The following is a 25,520-nucleotide window of genomic DNA, read 5'->3' on the forward strand; positions in this document are numbered from 1 at the left end:
AAACGCTAATGTCTTCCTCCAATTGGAACTATTGAGCACATTAATGTGTGCTTCAGCGGTTGCAGAGAGCAGATGCGTCTATAAAATGTGCTCCCCTATGGTTTCCCGTATGTGGCTGCAGCCAAGGTGTATGAGAGTGTGTGTTTAATGTGGTGTAGCAATATTGAGCTCTCTTCCTCCCATCAGCCACACTGGCTCTGATGCTAGCGGTGTGTGTGTCTCTTTCTGATAACACCTGGCACAGAAAGCATCATGGCACTTAAAGGGAGCTCATACAGTACATATGTGCACACAAACATACTCACACTCCATCTCCTGCATAGACACAAAGACACACACAGACACACATGACCACATCTGCTTCATGATTGGAAACTCTTACAACCATTATATAATACTGTCACTATAATCTTTAATTATCCATTGCAGTCACAGGGTTGGATAGATTCACCACCTGGCCAGATAGACGCTCCTGACATAAAGTAGTAAAAGTAATGTGCAATACTAGTTTAAATACCTACTTTAGTTCATGCTTTCTGGATAAAAAAGGTGTCAAACCCCTTTATCAAAAGCTTTCCTGACAACTAAGTGAATAAAAACTACACACTGTGGAAGAGAGCAGTCTGTCCTTAGAATGTGAATGGCAGGGGAAGAAGAGCGGAAGGCTCTTTTATTTAGTCCAATTAAAAAAGGCAAAAAGTCCAAACAAAAGGAGTGTTTTATTGCACTCCCCACTATCAGCAGAAAGGCTCATTAGCCACAGCAGCATAATTAGCAAGATGCTGCACTCCTCGTTAAGGAGGGGCCCGAGCCGTAAACAAACCCTGCTGAACTCCAAACGCCCACGGTCTCTCTCTCTGTAATGAACTGCCACCGCTGTTCCCTCCCTGTGAGGGAACCAGGCACAGAGACAGGAAGGCTCTGACAGAAACATACACACAACGCAACGCAACACACACACACACACACACACACACACACACACACACACACACACACACACACACACACACACACACACACACACACACTGACAAACACATGTCCAAGGTCTGCAACACAAATATCCACAGCACGAACAAACTGTCCTCCTTGACTACAGCATGGACAAACACACACGTATCACACACATTTATGTCAAGGATGTATGAATCCAAAGCATACATTTTTACAATATTATACATATGTAGAGCCAACCTCCCACCAAAGGTTCAAAATGTCTGACAGCTGAGACATAAAAAAATCTTGCCAACTGTCTGGATCTCAACTTTGCTGTAATCCTCAACCTGCTGTTAGCCTGTTTTGAATGAGTAACAGCTGCCAAAATCACCATTATGAGCCTTGAATGTGGTGGTCAATATCATTTTTTAATTTTATTTTTCTAATTAAGTTTCTAGTTCTTAGTTAAGTTCAACAGTTTTCATTTTGACTATTTCTTTGAACAAAATTTGTCATTTTGAGCGGCATAAATGAAATTACATTCACATTCAATGTATTAGGCTGGCGGCACAAATTTCACAGGGAGATTTCTTAATCTGCATGGAAAGATACCACTAGGGAGTACATGGGGAAATGTGTTTTTATGTGATTTGAGTGAATTGAGCCTTTTAGAGGAAAATAATGAGATTCACATAGACACATATACTGCCATATGTGTACTTGTATGCACACACACAGCTTGTAACACATAGAAAGACATCCCTAAAATAAGCACAAGCTCAGAGAAGCTGTATTACTTGTCTGTTAGTGTAGCCATGCAGTGACACAGTCAATGGTGTGTGTGTGTGTCATGTGTGGTTGCAGAGTGAATTTGAGCCAAAAACTCTCTACTTGTCTGGGTAGGACAGCCATCATTACTTTCTCTAGAAAATGGCCCTGGGAAAGAGAGAATGGTAGATGTGTGTGTGTGTGTGTGTGTGTGTGTGTGTGTGTGTGTGTGTGTGTGTGAGAGAGTGTGTGTGAGAGAGAGAGAGAGAGAGAGAGAGCAAGAAACTGAGAGAGAGAGAGAAGTTTTATAACAAGCAGTTAGCAGTAGCTACAAACTCAAAAAAGATCAAGCACTATTTCAGGTGCAATTATGATCCTTTGAGATAGGTGGCATGGTGGCCATAATGATCTGAGAGAGAAACAGAGAGGGGGGAAAGAGTGTGTAAATGTGTCTGTTTGTGTGTGTGTGTGCCCCTGAACCAACAGAGATCATAGAAAACTGCAAGGTGAGTGTACTCAAGAGAGCCCTCCTCCATTGAACAGGCTACAAAGGGGAAACTGTGCCAAACAAACAGGTAGTGTGGATCTGGGTTTTTTTAAGCCTCTCTCACGTGGATATGTGCTAGACACACACACTGTGTATGTGAAAGTCTGAACCTTTTCACATCCAGCGTTCACAAGTTATTTCTATATGCATTACGTACCTGTTAAAGCATTCGATTCACTAATAACTAAGCTGGATGAAAGTGGAAACATATGATATATAGTGGAAGGACACAACATGATGTGTGATGTTCCTCACCTGCAGCAGGGGTCTCTGGACGCCCAGAACCTTCATGGTGTCAGCACTGGCAAGGATCTTCAAGGGGTCAGCTGCCTTGCTCACTGCCTCAATTTCCTTGTTGATCTCTGTTCGCACCTAATGGTTAAGTGACAAAGGTTGACATTAAATGGGCCGTATTAAATGAGCAAGAGACAGGAGGAGCACAAACCTCTGTGTTTTCCATGTGAATTGGAATCAAGCTACGGTAAATCAACTTTCTCTGAATGACCGACTAAATTGTCGAGTTCAGAAAACAGTTTTTCAGCTCGAATTTTGTTATTTTCCTATGTACTTTGTTTTGATTTGACATTTCCTGTAGGTGAAAATGTTCCTATCATTGTAAGTAAACTGCAGTTTCAAAGCAGTTTCCTATATTTTGTTGGAAAAACACTGCATGGCTCCAGATGGCTGTCTAGATAGAACACATCACTTGAGAAACTTAAAAGTTCAAATTTCTTGATAAAGCTTGAGGGCCAAATAGTTGCATAAATCAGAATAACAATTATGTATGCAGGTAAAATTATATTTGTTTGAGTAGAGCAGCTTTTAAAACCAAACAAAACAGCACATAAAAGATGCAAAAGGTGTTTTATCTTAATGGTAATCTACTGTGTATGTACCAACACTCAGGAACAGACTTATCTATCTATGGGGAACCATCTGCTTGGTAATTAAAGTTTAGTTGGGTGAGAGCAGGTATTCTATTGAGGTAATATTAAGAGGACTGAGACTCACAGTGGTCAACAGCACTATGCCACTGTGTTATTTAGTTCTATCAGTTTTATGAAATCCTGAGGGGGTACACCACAACATTCAGGCAAACTGACTTTCAAGGCTATGAGCACCACAATTCACATCAGCGTAATGATCTAATAGACAAAAACATAAAAAGGACAGACTGTGACTTTCAATAACAGGCTACAAAATACTTTTTCTTTACATAAAATGAGCACCAGTTTGTTATTTGGTGTTATCAGTGTCTCATGGCTCAAGTTTTTAATAATTAATTTAATTGTATTCTCTGCTCCAATGTTCCACTCAAGCATTGCTCTGAGTGCTGGTATACCACTCTGTCAGACAAAGGTATCAATTTGTCATTTCACTAACCTGGTTGAGGAAGAGGTCATTGATGTAGTAAGTGAGGAATGCTCGGAGTTGGCACTGCTTGGCTTGGCCTGGCCCCATGTTCATTTCTATCTCCTGAATGAACCTGTGTAGAAACAGTCCAGACAAACAAACATTAAAACAGCTATCCACAACATAACACCACCTGTAAATGGATGCTAATTCACCACCAAAATGTTTGAAAATGTTATCACAGGGGCAATGACACGCAGGCTTATGACCAGCCAGACAGTTACCTACATCAGCGGGTCCAGGCAGGGTAAGATCGGCCATGGGAACAAAGCTTTGTATGGCTCTCAAGGTGCTCTTGAGCAAGGTAGTTAAACTATAAGAAGTGGTGGAATGTAATTAAGTACATTTACTCAAGTACTGTGCTGATGTACAGTTTTAAGGTACTTGTACTTTACTTTAGTATTTCCACTTTATGCTACTTTGTACTTCTATTCCACTACATTTTAGAGGGAAATATTGTACTTTTTACTCCATTACATTCATTTTACAGTTATAGTTACTAGCTACTTTTCAGATCAATATTTTAGACATAAAAACATGTGATCATCCTTATAAAATAACTATACAATAGCATTGTTATACATCAAACTACCCAACAGTATGAATTGTTGAGAAGGGCTTCATGTTGACAACTTAAAAATGCTGCTTACATGTCAGTAAATCAGTATTAATGTTCCATATATATATTTATGATAAATGTAACACTCTAAATCGGAACTCTTTGCACAATGAGCACTTTTGCTGCCAATACTTTTACTTAAGTAAGATTTTGAATGCTGGACTTTAACTTATAATGGTGTATTTTTTTATTGTGGTTTTGCTACTTTACTTAAGTTAAAGATCTCAGTACTTCTTCCACCACTGCCTATAAGTGTTCCTATAAACTGTTCAGCTCCAGAAGTGCAAGACTTTAGTTAAACTTCACAACATTCAACATAAAAATGTGCAACAGTACTGAGTGTTCTCAAGTAAAAGTCAAAAAATTCTAAAACTTCAGACACTAAACCTATTTACTGTTAATGACATAAAACGATTACAGCTTCAGTATGCATGCTTTCCGAGTTCCCTCAGAGAGCTGGTGTGTGGTTGGTCAGATAGGGTCAGACAGTAATGTATGGGTTGGTAGAGGCACATGCACACCTCGTTTGTCAGAGAATCATTGGTCACTGGCCTCGTCTCACACACACCACAGGGCAAACCATGCAAGAGCGAGTACCTTCTCAAGCGCTCAGCACATATAAATGCACAAATAAATCAAACTCCTCACAAAAGAATTCTTCGACCTACAAGACCTGTAATATATATGACCTAAACTTAAAGAAGAAAGAGAGAGAGAGAGAACAAAAAAAGAAAGAAAAGGAAAAAGAAAAATGTTTCATGTGAGAAAATCATGAAAAACTGAGGACAGAAGCTGAAAATGATACAGGAGTGAAGCTACAATAATGACTCTAGATGGTGATTTGAGCAGAAGGAAGACTCCATGGCTTGGAAACAGTCTCTGTACTCTAGTAATGTGGAGACAGAACCAGGAGGCTACAGCATTGCAGACAACCAGGGACACAGTCTATGCAGGAGCCATAGATCAGTGACGCTGGGTGATTGATTAGCAAAAGTTAAGCTTACATGTTCATACACTGTGACGGCCCTCTGGTTCTGCCATGGCCCATACAGAAACACACAGGCACACACGAAAAAAACCCATGCAGACAAACACACATGGAGAACAAGCTGTAAGATCACACCACTCAGCATTTGTACCCAATTAGTCAGCAAGAGCTGAGGCAAGTGTGTATGTGCACGTGGGTGTGAGTACGTGCATCCTTGGTTGTCAGAGAGCACGAGAGAGAGACAGCGTGAGCGCAGAACCTAAACCTATTCTAAATCCTTCATTGATTCCCACTGAAACTCTACCACAACAGAAAGTTAAGCAGGAGAAACTCTTCTGAGGCCTTATTAAAACCGTCAGGCTTGCAAAACAATGGGGGGCCCAGATATACAGCTTCTCTGTATAAATATGTAGAAAGCACAACTTGAACGCTCCTCCTTTACAAAAAAAAATACAATTTCTGCTGACAACTCCATCTCCAAAAATCGAGTTGCCGGTTTAAACGTGCATCGTGTCGCTCTGAGATCCATCTCTTGCTGTCATTATTGTCATTGTTTCAATACAAGTGTCAAGATGATGGATCTTCGAGTTAGAGTGTGAGCACAGATGGATTTTTGTAGGCAGGGGTGATAACGTTTGAGTAATGTAGCAGGGACGAGGCAGTAAAACGGCTTTGTCTATCCAGACGGCCATCTGGAGCAGAGCCGCAAGCCCCTTCATGAAGATACCCAACCGATGGGTGTTGCATGGAAGTTTAGCCAAGGTAACTGGGCTAAAAGGGCTGTTGGGGCCCACAATGAGAACCCCAAGAGCACGTCAGCAAATTTACATTTTAAGAGTATAAGAGTAGTGAGCAAAACAACATACAATAAACAAAATACTGTGTGAGAGGATTCAGAGAAATCATTCGGAATATAGAGTAGACAGGCTGGTTAAAATGCAAATGGGTAAATAACATGGGGGCAAAGCACAGCAGAGCTTAAAGATTTCCAAATGGATCCTGAAAGAAAATCCCTCTCAGCTCATTATCATTACCGCCACATCTTCCCAACGTCTGCCTCGCTGATGGCGTGACATAATGTACAGAGAGTAACAGCTCCTGGTGAAGATGATGGTGGTGATAACAAATTATGCCAAACAACTTAACACACACATACACACACATTTACCCATTCAAAAGCCATCAACTTGTCTCAACTCCAAATGAATCACAAACCACCAAAACCCAGCAGAGCACTATATCTTCGGGCTGTACAAGGCCATTTGCAGAAACTCGTACTCTGAGCCAAACCTCCTACACAAAAACATGGTGAGACAGTCCGACCTCTCACCGAAGAATGACAGCTAGCTTCATTTGATCTCCCAGGGCTACAACTGAGCTTGACTTTACATTGGTCTAAATTGACATTTTCACCAGTTATCATGAGCCACTGCATGATACATCAGAAAATGACCTGGTTTGATAGCTTCTCAACTTGTCTGGTTAGAGTTTCCTTCTACATTAGTGATGAAAAAAGTGTTTTTCCTTGCAGGAGAGTGAAGTCTGTATCCATTAAACATTTAAAAAACATTTCAGATGTGTTTTAAAGGGCAACATAACACTGGTTTATAAAAACAAGTAACATCAATCAAGCCCTGTTATGGTTACTGGAATAAATGTGCCTGTAAGGTTGTATAGTTAAGGACCTAATTCACTTCACAAGCATGCCATATGTATGACATAAAAGCCGATTTAATGGTAGACAAATGCATAATTGGCATGTGTGCTTCCTTAAATTGCCTCAATTTACTTAAAAAAACATTACTCATTCAAAGGAGGCTTTCAATCCATTCAAAACCACAAGAATTCAGTAAAGGTGTCCGCTTCATCTGTTATAATTGGACCCGATGTGACATTAACAATGTCGGTTTCATTGCCAGGTGACAAAACACACCAGTCAACCATATGGCAGCTGTACACTGCAGAGGTGTCAGCCAAGTCGCTAAGGAGACGCTGCGGAAGCGCCGCAGAGACACAGCAGCAACTACACAGTGTGGACTCGCCCCTGTGTGTGAAATCTTAATAACCTTAAATAATCTGCTTATCTACCCTTACACACACACATTATTTCCAACTGGCCTAAAAAAATACTGTGGCAGACATTTAGACGGATACTGTAGACCGACATGCAGCAAAGGTTGTAATAGAAGGCATCAATTACAAGAAGGGGATTAGAGTTAGAACATTAAAAGACAACAAGATAAAGAGTGACTTAGTGGTGCTGGTGCTAATGTATTTACTGATTACAATAATTATCACTGATCATAATAACAATAAATAAATGTTGTGCCATACACAACCACATTGGTTCAATGACATTAAAGCAGAACAGATGCTTGACAATATGGAGCTTTAGTCTACGCCCTCTAGCAAAGAGTCAAAGCTGTCAAACCAATAGGCCACCATACTATACTGCCCTCACAGACTCATTTCTTATGTTTCTATATCACTAAAACTCTGAGAATTGCTCATATTCAAATAATAACAGCGACTGCACCATTTAATATAAAGTTTTACACCCTCCTTGGTTTGGGAAAAAGTTCAACTTCTTTTTTGTAAGTGAAGTATTACAGGTATTAAAAGGCCATTTCTTTTTATACATTTATGAAAACATCTTGAAAAAAACTGACAAATGGAAGTAATCCTGAGTGCATTTTTCCTGTTGCCAAGGTCAGGTTTTAGAAATTCATCCAAGTAGATTGCATCAACCAGGTAGATACAAAACGCAGCCTCGATCAATTTGTCCATTTCAAAGACTACAGACTGGCTCCAGAAATGTCCACCCACTCACTACTAATCACACAGGTGTCAAGAACTCATCTTATGCACAGGCACGCTCACCAAAACATACACACCCAGGACAATATTCAAATTCAGAGGGAGTGTGCCACAGCATCCTCGTGCTCCCCTCAAGGTGTGTCGTCCTCTGGAACCAACATGGATGCACCAGTCACACTCCAAACCCAGTTTCTTAGCAGCAACTGTCGATGATTGCTCTTGACAGCATGTAATTATCTGTCATTATGAAACAGATGTCAGAGCCTAGGGTCTGGAGCTATTTATTGTAGATGCCATGCCCTATGTGTATGTACGTCAAGAAATAACATTCCTGAATGGCATAATGTATTTATACCAATAGGGATTTGGTTAATGAGTGAACCCACTGCATCCTAATGACTGTTTGTTTATTCAGAGAAAGCCAAGGTTTAATTTTTTTTTTTTTTAAGATAGCTAAAACCAATGAGAACAGACAGGGACAAAGATGTTTTATAGCAGCAGCTCGGAAGTCATTTCCCACTGGAAACTAAACCTAAGGTAACAAATGCTTCTTTAAATGGAAAGGGTTGGGATCCCATCATCCATCTCTATCTGCGGCAGCGGCGTAATGATGCCGAAAGAGAAATGGGATAAAGACAAAGATTTAAGAAAGACAGCAGAATAAGAGTGTGCTAAGATCGATTAGAGACTCAGCATTTTTAAATCTCCCAGAATTCCCCCAAGGCACGAACCTATCAGCTACGTTGAATTCTGATTTTGTCGCCTGGAGAAGAAGGCTTGTTCTGTAAAGACCTGTCACACACCAAGGACAGGACACACTGAACCTCTGCCAACTGAGAGAGAAGGAGGGAGTGCTGGTGTGTGTGTGTGTGTGTGTGTGTGTGTTTGTGTGTGTGTGTGGATACTTGTGTCAGCAGCACATACTTAATCAGTCTGTCTTTGTCAGACTAACACACAACTATACACTGACATAAAAATGTACGGCCACATGTCAATACATCAGTGCATCACTTCCAGTGACACTTGAAAGCACTTATCTATTTATTTGTTTGTTATTCTTACTCGCAGCACTAACCCGTCACCTCAGAGAGATTTCAAAGTCATAAAAGGATTTTAATGGATGGGGACACTTGATGAGTTTTATGGCACAACCAGCATTAGTTTTCAATCCAATGGATCACACAATAAATGTTAGAAAGGCGGCTTTTAATTGTTATTCGACTGCACATAGGATATTGATTCTCTGGGAATATTACACACCCCAATACACACTATTTACTTATTTCTACAGTGCCGTTAAATTAATGGAATTACACATGATAATATAAAGAGCTACTCTTAAGATTTCAAAGCACATAGCTGTTGCAAAGCTTTAAAGAACCAGAAACCATTCTGAATGGCTACAAGTGTGATCCAGAATACCTTTTTAGCCACAAGATGTATTGCTTAAAAATATATATACTTTTCAGGTAAAAGTTCGAAGACCCTCAGCAGTTTCCACCTTCACCACTGGATGGCACTGTGTCAGCTTTCTCTACCAGCTCAGGCTGCATGACCAGTCGACTAAAGATTCTTTTTCTTTATACCAAATGGTTTTGAGGAAAATTAAGATTCCAGTTTGTGTGTATATTTTGAAATCTGTACGGGATTTGCTGTATGGAAGTGTGTATGTGAGTGAATAAGAGACAGGAGGACAAAGACAAAGAGAAAGAGATGTGTGAATATATTGTTTTTTTTGTTGTTGTTGTTTTTTATGTGACAATACTGTGTGATTAAGTATGTGAGCATGTGTTTCCATCAGTGCCTAGTGAAATGCATATGGTCTTCCCACACACCGCCTACGTCTCTGCCAGACTCCCTGCTGTTTATACCCTGCTCTTGCCCCCGATGCTGCATCACATGCGCTGAAGGCTTTCGTTGTGAGTGCACGTGTGTGTGTGCATGCATGTGTAAGACTGTGTATGTGCGTGTGTGCAGGGGTGGGGGGGGGTGTGGGGACATGAGCTTGTGTTTGTGTAAGAGAACAAAAGAGAGAAAGAGAGGAGTGCGATGGGAAGGTGCAAAGATGCATTATGGAAATGATGTGTGTGTCCGCATGCTTACAGCAGCAGGTATAAATGGGTTTCATAATCAGGAACTTTCCTTGGGAGAGCGAGACTAATAGGATATAAAAGAGAGGTCCATCTTCCTGTAAACCTACATGGGCCCCGTTAAACCACAATGGATGATAGACAGAAGGTGTGTGAGATAATCCTTTAAGGTTATTTGTTCCCCATTATTTTCAGTTTGACCCTGCCACACATGAAGAGGAAAAAAGATAGCTGCTCAGATAATACATAAAATACATATTTTTAGATAGTAAGTGTCAAGCTTCCCATAAGCTTTTGAACTAAAGCTCCCCAGTTAGATCCATTTGGTAAAACTTTATGTGAGGTAATCCTAATAAAAGTGGATGTAACATAAAACAGGTTTCTATGTAGGCAGGTCAATAAATAAAACTAAACCTGTGATCAAGACAGGATTCTGCAATGCAGGTTGTTTTTTTTTTAACTCTCTAATTGTTTCCACCCAGTTTTAGCAACAAAAACTAGGAGATTGTCCTCAGTCTCTATGAGCAAAGCGTTTAGAGACTGACCTGTGAGTCTAGTGTCACTAAGACCTGAATTATTTTTAGGGCAGATTTTCCCTTTAAGCACTAGCTGCATTAAGGTCTAAATACTGCATCTCTGTTATTTTTCTCATAAGTCTATTGTTACAATGTCATATTTTTATTCCAGTGCTATGTCAAGACAGTGAGAATAGGACAGAATTCATAAAAACAGACATGAAGACCGACAACATTGATACCGAGGAGGCTGCACCCCTCAAGTAACCTAACAAGCCATATTCATCTGTACTCTGGGGTTATTAACATTTAGAGAAAATGTAAGCTTACCAAGAACAGAATGTATTGCAAGCACAAGAAATCTGCATAACACAGACAGAAATGCTACAGTGTAAAACCAGGGCAAATGTAGGAAATGTTGTATTTTGTTAATTAATGGTTATCTATGTGTGACATACAGGTAAACAGGTATATCTGCAACAGATATTCATTGTGTGTGTGTGTGTGTGTGTGTGTGTGTGTGTGTGTGTGTGTGTGTGTGTGTGCGTACCCACACGTGTATTGCTTGCATGCGCATTTGTTTCTCAGAGACTATTTCTGTCAATGTGTGTACGTGAGTGTGTGCGCGCTGGCCCGTCGCAGTGTGGTGCAGACCAATTAAAACAGGGGAGATTGATGACCAGGGGCTCTGAGTAGCAGCAGTAGCGGTAGCAGACAGTTGCTTCCTGCAGACAACAGGAAATGAGATGGCCTTGTTTAGCTGACGCTGCCAACACCAACACCACAGAGCCTCAAAGACAAATCACCATCTTACTGCTGCTACTGGCCTACTCCTCCATCTTCCTACAGCGTGCTTTCCACTCTCCATCTCTTTATCTCTCTCTAATTCCACCCAAAGACTATTTCTATCATTAGTCTTTTCTCTAAGAGTAATGTAGTCAAGGTATATTCAGGTAATGCAGTGCAGATACTAAGTATAGATGTGCACAGACACATGCTTGATCCTAAACTGCCACATAAAGACTTTGGTGTTTTGTGCTGAAATTTACCGAATGTTTATTTCCTGCCAGTTTGGGAGTATTTAGTTTTTAGTTGGCTTGCTTAGTGATAACATGCCAGTGAATTTTGGTCTATTGCTGAATCATTGTCTACTGCCCATGTTTAAATTATCATCTGTTGTAGTGTCTATCTAGCCCAACAAAAATGCCCAACCTCACTGAAACTTTGTTTCAAAGACACACCCTCCCTGACGCTTTGCCTAAGGCAAGGAAATGATAGCAGCAGGGGTACAAACCTGTCCACCGCTGGTAACTTCCCATTCTCTACAGCTTCTAAATTTTTTCTTTTTAAAGGTTTGTCACTGAAGTATGAAATTTATACAAGGGGCTGTCTCCACTGTCAACTGAATGATAAATACTAATATCAATGGAATAAAGACCAGTGAGTCTGATGGTTGTTCAAGATAAGCTATGACAAAAAGAAGAAGCACCATCAAAGAATGTTAATGATGATAATGGTGCTTAATGTAAAACAAGACAAGTGCTATCCTAACTGCTAATGGTCATGGTATTTTAAAACCGGAAGCAGGTTTTTGTGTAGATCTCCCCTGTGGAACATAGGACACATCACCCATTCATTCATAATGGAAGCTACTGTAACTGTTGCAATCTTTTGGTGATTTCTTCTTTTACTGTCCTGTGATTGGAGGAAGAATGTGGGATAAAGGGGGGGCTCTCCGCTCTCTCACATGCTGCATTGAGCCATTACGACCACAGAGTGGCAAAGATGCCTCAATGTCACAATGGGAGGCTATTGGGGCCTAAATTACTACTTTTGTGCACAATGTCTGTCAATAGAGACAGAGGCAGGTGACAGCACTGTTCATGGCTGGTCCCATGGTGTGTGTCTGTATAAGATGTGTGTGTGGATGTATGGCCCTTTCAAATGCCTATTTTCTTAATAACAGGCACTAACTGCTTAGTTCAGACACACAAACACACAAACACACACAATTCTCTAGTCAGAAGGCAGGTGCAGATACTGTATCTGGTCTGATTGTACTCTGCTCAATGCTCCAGTATTTAGGCTAAGTGTTCATCTCCTCCTTATAAAACAAGTCTGATTAATAAGCCAAGCACTAAGTGGCCTCCCACAGGTGACATTTACAGAAGTGGCAAGTACTTTATTAAAGTAAGCCAGGAAGTAAAAAACAAAGCATACAGAGTAGAACAGAGGAATCAACACTTATTCAAACATTAGGTGACTCATACTTGTATCCAAACTGTTTCCTCACTTATCTTAAGGTGGCTTCATTGTGAACATTTAGTCTAATACAGGAATGGATTACCTGAAAATGTGTTATTCTGAACCCCATTGCAGATAAGAAACCGTAACCATGTCTACATGAACAAGATGGTTGTTAGGTTGAACTCAGGTTTGGACTCATAAAAAAGAAAAACCAAGCAAGACAATGGCCTTAAAAACATTGCACATGGATTTTCTCTTTAAGTCTGGGCATCCACAAGTTTATCAAAGTGACCCTCTGTGAGAAACTTAGTTTATGACTAATGCGTTTGACATTTTCAGTCTGTGAGTCACTTCTTAGTTTCAGCAAAAAAGAGGTTGAAGGATGAAGAGGAAGATAGAGGCTTTGGGCCTAATTAAAGGTACCATCAACACTTGGTATTAACACAGAGCCAGAAAGAAAGGAAACAAAAAAACATGCAAGTCAGCGCTTAGCTCATAAAATGTACTGCAGCATGTTTTCTCTGGGCCAATGATGCCTTGACTCCTATTTTCTGCCTTTTTGAAAAAGTCATCATCAAGTCTCAACTTTTTAGATGGTGAATGTGAGAAATATTAAGAGACACAGTAGAGCATGAGAGCCAAACTGATTGAATGAGTGTTAGATTCATCTTTCACAGTGTTGCGGACACTAACCGCCCTTACACACACACACACACACACACACACACATACACGTGATGTTATTTTCTAATCAGAGTTGATGGTGATGATGGAGACTTTTGAGAGACTGAAGGACACTCATGGTTCAGTGAATGACTCAGCAAGACTGAAATGGCATCTATCCCTAGGAGAGCTAAGTGCAAAGGAAGGCACTTTTCAATTCGCCGGAAAACTACTGAGAAAAACACTTAACCTGCACACACAAAGGGCTGGCACCGAAGATGGACACAAGGTCTATTTTGGCCCAAAGGGGAGAGTGAGTATAAAGTTGCCATGCAGAAAGCAGGCAAAGTCAAGGTTAAAAGGATTGTTGAGAGGAAATGGCAATGGTTGGTATTTTCTCAAAGATACAATGGCAACAGGTGAAGGAATGCCATTTTGTGGAGTTATATATACAGCATATGATGTATATATAACAGCATATGCTGTGTATATAAAACAATATTGCACCAGAAGAAAACTAGTCTAAACTTCCCATTCTGGTATGTGTTTTTGTTTTATTTACATCCAACCAACACAGACCAGGGACACTGCAACGTAGTATTGTAATGCTGTATTGTATCAGACATCTAAACACTGATACATTACTCCAAATAGGTTGCTAGGTGAGTCATTTCACATTACATTCACCTCTGATTAAAAAAAAAAACTCTATTTTTTTAACTTCTTCTCCCTACTGTACGCTCTTATCTTCTCCTCTTCATCTCCCGCCCTTCATTTCATCCCTTTTTCTCCCCCCTACTGTTATCTCTGGTCTCTTATCCCGTGTAACGCTTCAGACTCTTCCCTCTCCCTCATCTTTCTCTCTCACCCTCTTTCCCCTAATTCCCTTGCCTCTCTCTATTTTTACCACTCTATTGCTGTTATCTCTCCATGGCACCGTTTCAATACACCAACCCCCCCACCCCACCCCACCACCACCACTTGCCATACCTTTCCTCCATCTCTTTTCCCCCTCTCTACCTCTCTTAGCCTTCCATTCCATTTAGACCTTTATGTTAGCGTAGGACTTTCTATCCTGTGGCATCCAGGTAGTAAATTGAAATGGTTCTGGGGGCTCCATTGAAGCCTGATTGAATTTAAAAAGAGAAAGTGCCATAAAGAGAACTAGTGGTGAGAGGTCTGTAATACACTGAAGGGCTCCCCAAGCTATGACAGTGTTGACAGAGAGGGAAGAGGAGAGAAGGGGGGGGCACGAGAGGTGAGGATGGGTGGGAAGAAGAGAGGTTAAAAAAAATGGAGTGAGGACAAATTGAAGGTGGAATGAAGCACTGATAGGAAAAAAATAGAAAGAAGGAGGGAGAGAAGGAAAAAAAGAGTGAGACCGAGAGGACTGAAAGAGGAGGGGAGGGAGTAGGAGGGCTGAATGACTGAAAATGTATAAAACTCTTCATCGGCATGAAAACCAGCCTATTACCCATCGTGCACAAGCAGATGGACAGAAACACAAAACCCCTCACAAGTGCGCACCCTTGATAGTGACACCTCGCAGAAATGCCTCAATCACGGTTTGCATGGCCTGGAGGGAGTGAGGTGACAGCTCTCATATTGGAGACGGACAACGAAATGCAATTCCAGGAAGTCAGCTCTAGGGCGGTGTGTCTGTCATACCTACAGCTCTGATAATACTCCCACACATCACATTACACTACCGAAATAGCCACCTCTCAGCATATAGGGCATACGCAAAATGAAGGTGGATACTTGCTGCACGAGTGTGTGTCTGAGCACGTAGACACTTGCATACACATACAGGGCCTTTCTGTATACATTACTGCCAGGGAAAATATGATGTTAGGGGTTAAATTATTCATGGATCCTTTTCATAGCCTGCCCAAGCCTGCTTGTTGTAGTGTCATGTCTCGGTCTGTGTGTGTCCACTTGAAAGGGCTCTCATGGGAGAGAGGCAACCTTGAGCTGGCGCTGACCTTTAACACTGTGTGTTTCACTTTAAAGGGTGACAGGTGTGTGTGTGTGTGTGTGTGGTGTGTGTTCATGTTCATGGCCATATGGGTAAATCTGTCCATAAAATCTTTCAGATATCTGGATGACCAAAAAGGGTGAGGAGAGGGTTAGGGGAGTAGGGGGGGGAGTAGGGGGCAGGAGGAAGGAGGAGGAGGAGTTTCGCAGAATCAGAGTGATTTGTGGATCAAAGTCAGAGTTTAAAATTAATTAACAAGATAATTAATTATAATTTCTATGAATGGGCATTGAAATGTCAGTACAGAACAGTCTTTATTGTTCATTAAATGAGACAATAATTACACAATTAACTAATAAAAGGATAGATTTTGGGCGACTGTCTGAACTGAATTTCACTGAAATTAGGTTGGACCGCATTTCATTTCTTGAGCACCAGTGTGGGTGCTGCAACAGTCTGTGAGAAATAATCCTCTAGGAACCTTGATTATCTGTGGCAAATTTCACACCAATCCACACAATTGTTCAGATATTGTAAAATAAAAATGTCAACTTAATGGCACTGCCAGATGAAAAGTCAGAATATATAATCTTTTCACAATATTGTTTGGGAAATGGGCTCATTCATCTCAAGCTGTTTTTCCCTATTGCCCTTTTATGACACTATTGTTTTCTATTATGATGTCACGTTTACTTTGTGGACCCCAGGAGGAGTAGTTGCTACCTTGGACGTTGCTAATGGGGATTCAAATAAATAAATAAATATGGCAAAATAAATAAGCCATCAATCAGTGAAAAAGTTAAATATTCATCTTCCAATTCAGGCGATCAAATTCTGTATTCTTTCAGCCTCATCATTCAGACTAGTCTTTCGAAACACAGAGTATTTACATCATTTCCATTAATTAACATTTATGAATAGAGTCAACCAATTCCAAAACTCAATACATCCACCTATGAACAATATTCCCAAATGCTGTGAAAAACATTTTTTCATTTGAGAACGAATATGACCCAGTAAACTCTACAAAAATAGCTTCAAGTCTAATTCCTCATGTGGTCTTAAAGTGCCCAGCCTAGAAATCCAGAATGCCTCCCTCTAAAAGAGCAATTGCTCCAAATCTCCATAAAGAGTGCTGCACCTCATGGTACCTTTTATGTTCAGCTATTCTTTATTGGAGTTTTCTTGATGTTTTTCCTACATATCCTTTTCCACAAGGACATGCTAATAAATAAATGACACCCTTTATATTATATGAGATCACTCCTCTGATTTTTATTTTTAATAAATCACAGCAACTGAATCCCAAAGTATGAATGATATTACAGACTATCAAACCGCTGACTATTCTCCACTTGTTCCAATTGTAAGCAAGTTAACCAAATACAGTCATCAACTCAGTCAGCTACTTTGTTAGCATGAAATAGCACAAATGGTTACTGCGCATACCACATAACAGCAACGTCCCTAGTTTGATTCCAGCCAGGGACCCTTGTTGCATGTTATACCTATCTCCCCATGTTTCCTGTCTGCCCAGTATCTAATAAATGTATAAATGCCAAAAAAAGAAAAATATAGAAATACCCAATATATGTTGTATTGCTACCTGATAGATAGCATCACGTTTTGTGATATATAATCACAAAAGGTGATGTTTTTTGTAATAACACCTAGTTTTCCATTTGTTATCTATGTTCATACAGCATAAAAAGAGGCTTTAAACCAGAGGACCTTAGGTCAGTTGCTTTGACAATCTATCAAGAATGTGAATGAGGAGAATTCCCTGTAACATTTACATGATATTTCTACGATTATTTGTACAATGATAGCTACATCCATCATTAAACTAATAGTTGTAGTCTGCAGTTTCAGTAATTACAGGAATATTTCATTTTTCTGTTTTTCTTTCAGGGAGACCAAAGCGAGCGGTAAATGAGCCAGTGAGTGAAAGAGGAACAAAGAGAGGGGGTCAGAGGAACAAGGAGAGATGGAGAGACAAGAAAACAGGATTAGGCATTAGGAGCAATAATAATCAGTACACAGCCTACAGCTACAGACAGACTAAAGAGACAGAGACCTAAACAGAGAGAAATAAATTAGCAACTGAGAGAGTTGTATGCGATCGGTGGGCAAACAGCTGGGACAAAGTTGTTGCAGATGATAAGATGACCTGATATGAACATTTGCGCACTTTTGTGTGTCACTACTATTAAAAATGTCAGGGGATTTTGTTTAACAACTTAAAGATATACTTTTAACATCTTTGGCACTAGTGTACAGTACCTATGCAATATAATGCATAATATCTCTAATTGTATACCTATACAATTAGAGACACTAAAATTTCAAATAAGTGGCGTTAACGCACAAGTGCTACTGATACATGGATTTGTCAGTGGACAGAAAAATATTTTGCATCTATTTTAATTATCAGTTAATTGTTTAGGTCATCTTTTAAAAAGAAAAATGCAAAACTCACTCTGGCTCCAGTTTCTAAATTGTGAGGACTTGCTACTTTTCTTTCTCTTAAGTCATAATAAACTGAACATATGTAGATTTTGAAGTGCTGGTCAGACAAAACAAGCTATTTTGTGAATTCACTTTGGGCATTTTTCACTATGATCATTACATTTTATAGACCAAACAATGAGAAAAAAAACTGCAGATTAATCAATAATGGAAATAGTCTTAGATAACCTAAAGGATGACTGGTTACAACTGAGAATTTACCTTCAACAAGTAATCAAAGTTAAAATGAAGCTCTCTAGTTGCACCAGACATCATTTAAATATTTCCAAGGGATGCATGACCCTGAACCCTTCTAACCACAACCACTCTGCCAGTTTGACTGTCTGATCTCCAAGCAACAGGTATGTCAATGTAAACCAAGACATGATATTAGAATATTAATCTATAAGTAGTATCTGTATTGGGTTCTGTTCTCCATGGCTGCATCATGTCTCAGTTTGTATCTATTACAATATATGGCACATTTAAAAAATACTGTAAAAAAAATAAAATAAATAAACATTCGTGCTCCAAATCTGAATAAGGTAGGAGGCAGCGATATCTACTCTCTCCTAGATCAACTACACCCAGTGGACTTACTTTTAACAATTTTTATTCGTCTTTTTCACTCTATCTTTCAGTGTAACGAAGGCTTTTGCCAGCCTACGTCCTGGAATGCTCTCATTACCTTGGTGCAGTTGCCAAGGGAGCCGGTGTGATATTCAATACTTCTGTTTCCCATCCCTCCAATCTCATTTACACTTGACACCTGACATTTGCATAATGGCCTCGCTCCATCTCCTATCTAGTGAGATACAGGGTGGAGGTGAGGTGGTTACAGTGTGTGTGTGTGTGTGTGTGTGTGTGTGTGTGTGTACCAGGTATTCCTCATGTTGTGGGGACATAAATCTGTTTACACAGTCATGTTGTGGGGACTTGCCGCCCTTATGGGGACAAAAAGCAAGTCCCCTTGAGATAAATCATTAATAAATCATTAATTTTAGGGTGAAGACTTGGTTTAAAGTTAAGGTTTGTTTAGGGTTATGTTTCAATTAGGGTATGGGTTAGAGTTAGGCAGTGGTTATGCTTAATGTTATGGTAAGTCTCCATGAAATGAATGCAAGTCAAAGTAATGTCCTCTCATGACTGTGTGTGTGCGATCATGCTTGTTTGGTTGTGATGAGTACATCTGCCTATCTAGACTATGTTTGTGTGTGCACATGTGTGTCTCTCAAGCAGGGGTTAAACGACTTCCTTCTTAATCTAGCTCATTAAGCCTACAGAGAGCTCGGAGTGCACCACATTGGCTGATTTGGGACAATTTGCGGAAACGCTGGCAGGAACAAGTAAATGTGCATGCTAATCAGGGATGCTGTGACCCCAATCAGTCAGAGACAGATATTAGGGTGTCAGGAAAATGGAAGACGAACACGAGTCTTTGTCTTTTTTAATGTAAGCAGTGGAAGATACTGATGGAGCGCTATGAAAATGGCACCCTGTCAGAGCATTGGAGTCTTGCACCAAACTGGTCTGTTCATTCATCAGAAGTGCTGGTACTCAGTCAGTGCATAGCCTTGTTGTATTGAATATTTTATTTCAGCAATTTAGTGAATACCAAACTAACTGGCTAGACTTGTTAGCGAGTCAGCTTTCACAATGTATTTGTATTCATTTTAACAGGGTTGACATAAGCATTAGTATATTAAATTTGTGACGGTAATTTATTGCTTCCACCTTAGACTTTTCACTTTGACCATATCACTACTACAAAGTAATGTATTTCCACGCACGATCGGCATTAGGTTTATTGAAAATGCAGCGTTTCAGTCAAAGACCTCCGTCAGGCATCTGAGTGTGCTGGAATTTATTGTTTTGTTTTGCATTATTTCATTTTCCAGTGCACCTGTTTACCAGGTTTGCATTAGACAACACTCAATTTGACCTCCGTATCACAATTGTAATCCAGGCTCATAAATTACCATTTTAATATTCAGTGCTCAATTCCAGAGGACCCAAAACAGTTTTCTTCTTAAAATGGTAATGAATCGCTGCCTTTAGCCTGACCTCACCAACCAAAGTGTGGTGGGAGCTACCAGGGGGCAATCCTCGTGCTAGGCTAGCTCAGTATCACCCCCAAGTTGCTTGTTAATAACATGGTTACCTGTCCAATACCTCTGCCTGCATCCTCTCATTGGAGAAAAATGGTATAGTATCAGTTACAAACAAAAACTACACACATTAACGATATACTTTTGTTGCACATATACTACACACAACTACATCCCAAAACATTGTTGACTGCGGAGAACATAGTCACAAAACAAAGTAGTTACACATTCTGTGTATATACAGTATATATATATATATATATATATACATATATATATATATATATATATATATATATATATATATATGTACGCACACACACAGAAAGTAAGATGCAAAACTTCAAACACACAACCAGAATCTTACTCTTGACAACAATATTCTTCTCTTTTTCATATCTGTGCACATATTATAGAAATAACTTGTCTCTCACACAATATAACAATTTGTCACAAATTATGTGCCTCGAATATTTATCATATCTTTATGTAGCACCCCCCAAAATAATATAATCCTCCCCCACATCCCTTCTAGCCAGAAAGCAAGTGAGCTAGAGCAGAGTGAACCGTCGTACTTAGCAAATTGCATTTGAAACCAGGGGGGAATAAATACTACAGATAAAGACTGCTCTAATGTGCTCAAATCCATTAGAAATCTCATATTCACACATAGCAGAAATCACATTACAAGACCCCCCTAATGTTATTTCACAGGGTTTTTCCACCAGCATTTGCTGCCAGGGTGAGACACTAACATCAAACATAATGGATTTTCGCCTTTTCCCTTCTCTCTCCACCTCCCTTCTGTTGTTCATTTCCCTCGTATAGTCTGTTCTGTCCTATTCTGGTTGAAATCCCCTTCCAATCTTCATTGTTGTGGATCCCACGTCTATTTCGGGTGGATGTAATGAATTTAGCAAAACAGTTTTAGAGAAGAGACCACTCACAGAAAGAGGGGGCTATGGTGAACGTACACTTTACACTTTTGCTGCTCATCAGCCCTTGAGGAATGCTTGGAGTGTTCAGTGTTGTTACACTTTATTGCAAAAGCGTTTCTATCCCTTGACTTCACATGCTTCACTTATTCCAGTGACAAACAGGAGTGCAGACAGGGCTGTGTGGAGGTACTATGTGTACTTCTGGTGGTTTGGAAAACTTTAAAATAAAGTGAAAGGAGAGGAGAGGAGAGAAGAAGACAGAAGAGATGAGGAGAGGAGAGGAGAGGAGAGGAGAGGAGAGGAGAGGAGAGGAGAGGAGAGGAGAGGAGAGGAGAGGAGAGGAGAGGAAAGGAGAGGAGAGGAAAGGAGAGGAGAGGAGAGGCTTGATATACAGACTCAATCAGAGTCTGCCAGTTTGACTTTTCCACTGGTTGCACACTCAGTGGGCACACCATGACTCCAGCATGACTGGTTGGGGATCAAACCATCACTGATGGGAGAGGACAGACGAAAGGAGAGAAATATCCATCTCCTTGACAAATGTATGTTGTGCTGTTACTGAGTTTTGGGTTTTACTTCATCTCTGAAGCTTAAAGGACCAGTGTGAAAGATTCAGTGGCATCAAGCGGTGCAAACTGAATACCCCACCCCTTCCAAGTGTGTGGGAGGACGTATGGTGGCTGCGAAACTTGCAAAAAATGCAAAAGGCCCTCTCTAGAGCCAATGTTTGGTTTGCCCATTGTGGGCTACTGTAGAAAAACAGCGGTGCAACATGGCAGGCTCCATGGAAGAGGAACCGCTCCCTGTGTAAATATAAAGGGCTCATTCTTAGGTAACGAAAACACAATGATTCTTATTTTCAGGTGATTATACACTAATGAAAAATACTTATATTATATTCGATTTCTGTTCAATTTGGGACCAGGGGAGTTTGGTCACTATTATATCCAGAGGTAGAAATCCTATCTACTCAAACCATTTCTACTAAGCCAGACTCAAAATGGTTTTGGAAAAAATATACACCAGAGGGTACAACTCAAAGGCTACAGCAGCAAATAAACTCTTTGTCTGCTTCAATTCATACTAAGAGTGTGACATGAGTCCAATATGGCCATTATGGAAATAATCCAATAAATAATCAAACCAAGCAAATTAGTAAGACTCACACAGATACAAATAATGGACAAACATTCTCCAACTCCAATTATCAACTGTGAAAAACTGTCTCTTAGAACTGCCTGGAGTCCACTTAGTCACTATTGGATTAGATGCTGCACTGAGTTGAGAGTATCTATCTTTGAGAATAATTAACTATCCAGAAAGATGGACTAACTTATGTAACCACCAATTAGGAGATCACAAACAATCCTTTCAGAGGGAGTCGGAGAATTTTAATGAGGTGTAATGACTTGTTGATTGGTTGGTGAGGCTTGTTTAGAAAGGTACACAGGGCAGAGGTGCTGGGAAGAGTTTAAAAAACAAACTCCCTCCACACTCACCCTCAATCGTCCACTTCTGGTAACCACTGTATACCACTGTGTGGGTACGTGCGGATTTTTGCATCTACATAGTACGTCTGAGTAGAGCTTTGTGTGCACATGTGCATGTATACTTATCTACGGCTCCCCTTGACAATTAAGCAACTCCCCACTTCAATACAGACACACACATACATAGACTCACATCTGTACAGGCTACTTCAGAAGCCTAGCCCCAGACAGGGTGAGCAGATCAATCAATTACATCTCTGCTCCAGCAATCAAACAAGGTTATTATCAGGCAGCAGCTCACCGACCTGGAAAGGCCTGGCCAATCAAAGGCTGCTGTGATGTGGGGGCTGGCGCTCGTTCATGTGACAGTAACACAGAGTGGCAGCTCATGTTGTCAGGGGATAGAAGGATGGAAGGAGGATAGACAGATGACTGAGACTGAATTCAAAGGAGAAAACAGACGGAAGTGTGTGGGAAAGGAACAAGAGAATATCTGTAAATCACCCATCTCCGGCACTCTGTCTTCACCTTGACATTACCCTCAGAAGGACAGGAGAAGATAAACGCAGAATTAAGTTCTCTACAAATATAGCATATTATGTTTTAGAATTCCGGTTTTTAACTGTATTATTCTGTCCTGTTTTCTGTCTCTTTGTGGCTGATTACGTCCCTGACAGAAAAAAGGAGACACACAGGAGAGTGAGGGATGTGGCAGAAAGCAACACATCTCTTTATTGTGGTTCAGTAATTCTCTTCTTAGCAGCGGCTCCCCCTGGCATTCATTCAATGAGCATTAAGGGCATTCTGTCCTCCCACTTCTGTCCTTTCATAGCAACAGGTCTGAAGAACCATTTCAGGTTTAATCAAATTATTGTACAATCAAAAAATGGAGACTTCATTTCATTAAATTATTGTTGGTAACACAATACACCAACATACACACACATACACACAAAAAAACCTACAAATCTCATGAGAATACAATCTAATCTCTTGCAAATGCAACCAATCAGAGACAATCAGGCACTGTGGGGGACAACGTTGGTGGGGACAGCATGACTGTGTGAACATCTGTGTGATTATGACCTGGTCACCTGGACAGGCTTCAAAGACCTGTCCGTGTGTCTTTGTGTGTGTCTAAGGTATATATAAATGTTTCTCTTTGTGTCCTGGCACAATTTCTGTCTCTAATCTGACCAGGCAACAATTCCCAGTATCTGCTATTTTTTTCCCCACACAGACCTAAAACCTCAGGGACCTTCAAAGCTGACTTCATAAGAAGTCTACCGCTGAGCGTTCAGACAAACTAGACCCCATTAAGCTCCAACTGACGACTGCCTGCTTCACATGAGTCTGTCGGACAGGTTGCCCTGGGAACCGAGTCTGATTCCATTATGGGATGGATAAACACAATCAAAGAGTTTATCCACCTTCTATAGCCAGAGAAAAGACCCCCGCAATGATGGATCTAATCTTCTGCACAATATCTACTGTGTATGTGTGTGTGAGTGCAAGTGTGTGTGTGTGTGTGTGTGTGTTTACGTGTGCATGTGGTGCTCATGCCTACTGTGTGTGTGTCTGTCTCTGTGCATGCTTGTAAGACATGAGGAGATTGAAAACTCTGCACCTCACTAGAAAGTGGCTGAAGTTGCACTTTTGGAAAGCGATAAAACCAGGAGTATTATTTACAATATGGCGTGCATGGTGTGCGTGTGTGTGTGTGCGTGCGTGTATGTGTCCTACTGGGAGGGCATCAAAGAGATAAAAGAATGAAGATACGGCAGTGCTGCAGCTAGTGATGGGTAGGAGCACCTGACAGATTGGTAGCAAACTGGCATTGTGTTCTGCAGACATTCCTGTTCACTCCTACTTTCCATCTGTCTTCTGCTGCTCTCCTTCCAGGTGTATTTTTGTTTCCTGCTCTTCTTGCCATTTTTTTTTTTTTTTTTTGCTTTTTTTTTTGCTTAGGTTTAGTTGCAGGTTTACCTTAGTTGCTGCATTATTCTTAATTTAATAGGACAGTGTAGCCATCCGTCTCAGGTAATTCAATAATTGATTCAATTTCAATGTGTTTTGGTATTTTTAACTGTACATGAACTGAAGTGTGACTTGCAGAGACTAAAGTACTATCTATTTCAAGGACTACAAAGTTATGTCCTGCCTCTCCAACAATGGTAATGCAAAGGACAACTTTCCAATCTGTTCCTCTCATATCAAGACAAACTGGTCAGTCTGTTTTAACTTATTAAGCAGCTATTTTTTTGTTATCTTTCTTTTTTTATGTTATGTTTTATTGAGAGCCTGCAGTGTTTTTACAGATTTTTCTATAGTAAAATACTGTAGGAACAAGTTCAATTTTTAAGAAGTTGCTTTTTTTCCTTGTTGTTGTGACAGTGATTATGTGTGTTTTATCAGAGGGCAGAAGTTTAAAGATCCCCTCCACACATTTTAGGACATACAGAAAGACATCCACTCTTTCTACCCCATTTCAAAATCCAGAACCTGTGAATATGCAAATATTTTTCATTTTTATTAACAACTAAACAACATGTCTCCCACTTCACTGAAAAGTCCAGTCTCAGTGTTTGTGCACTGGAGGCTTCAAGTTTCCACATCACATTTGTGTAAGTTTCATACTGGACCATGATTGGCTCCAAAGTAGTTGTGATGTAATGCTCGTAGGTACAGATCTTTACCTCAGATTAAAGGTGAGCTCAGAGAAACTTTCCACTTTCAGCAGATGAATCTTCTAGTGTCAAACTCTGCACATACATTATTCTGCGCAGTGAACCTCAAACATTAAACTGAAGTAACAAAAAGCAAGATTTTTGTTGTGAATGTGTTTTAGACTGATGGTCTAAAACCACATTGTGAAGGCTGTGTGGCACTGAG

General features: G+C 40.2%; 1 protein-coding gene across 2 annotated transcripts in view; it reads right to left on the reverse strand.

The window, feature by feature from the left end:
• Window positions 1–25,520, reverse strand: part of exoc4 (exocyst complex component 4) — a 129,133-nt gene that overhangs the window by 41,698 nt on the left and 61,915 nt on the right. For both annotated transcript variants that reach the window (XM_044343044.1, XM_044343043.1), the window contains exons 12-13: window positions 3,638–3,740; window positions 2,510–2,626 (exon numbers count right to left, since the gene is read on the reverse strand). In XM_044343044.1, the coding sequence (XP_044198979.1) occupies window positions 2,510–2,626; window positions 3,638–3,740 (220 nt within the window). The remainder of the gene's footprint in view (window positions 1–2,509; window positions 2,627–3,637; window positions 3,741–25,520) is intronic.

This window comes from Thunnus albacares, chromosome 23 (genome assembly GCF_914725855.1).
Source record: "Thunnus albacares chromosome 23, fThuAlb1.1, whole genome shotgun sequence".
Lineage (NCBI taxonomy): Eukaryota > Metazoa > Chordata > Actinopteri > Scombriformes > Scombridae > Thunnus > Thunnus albacares.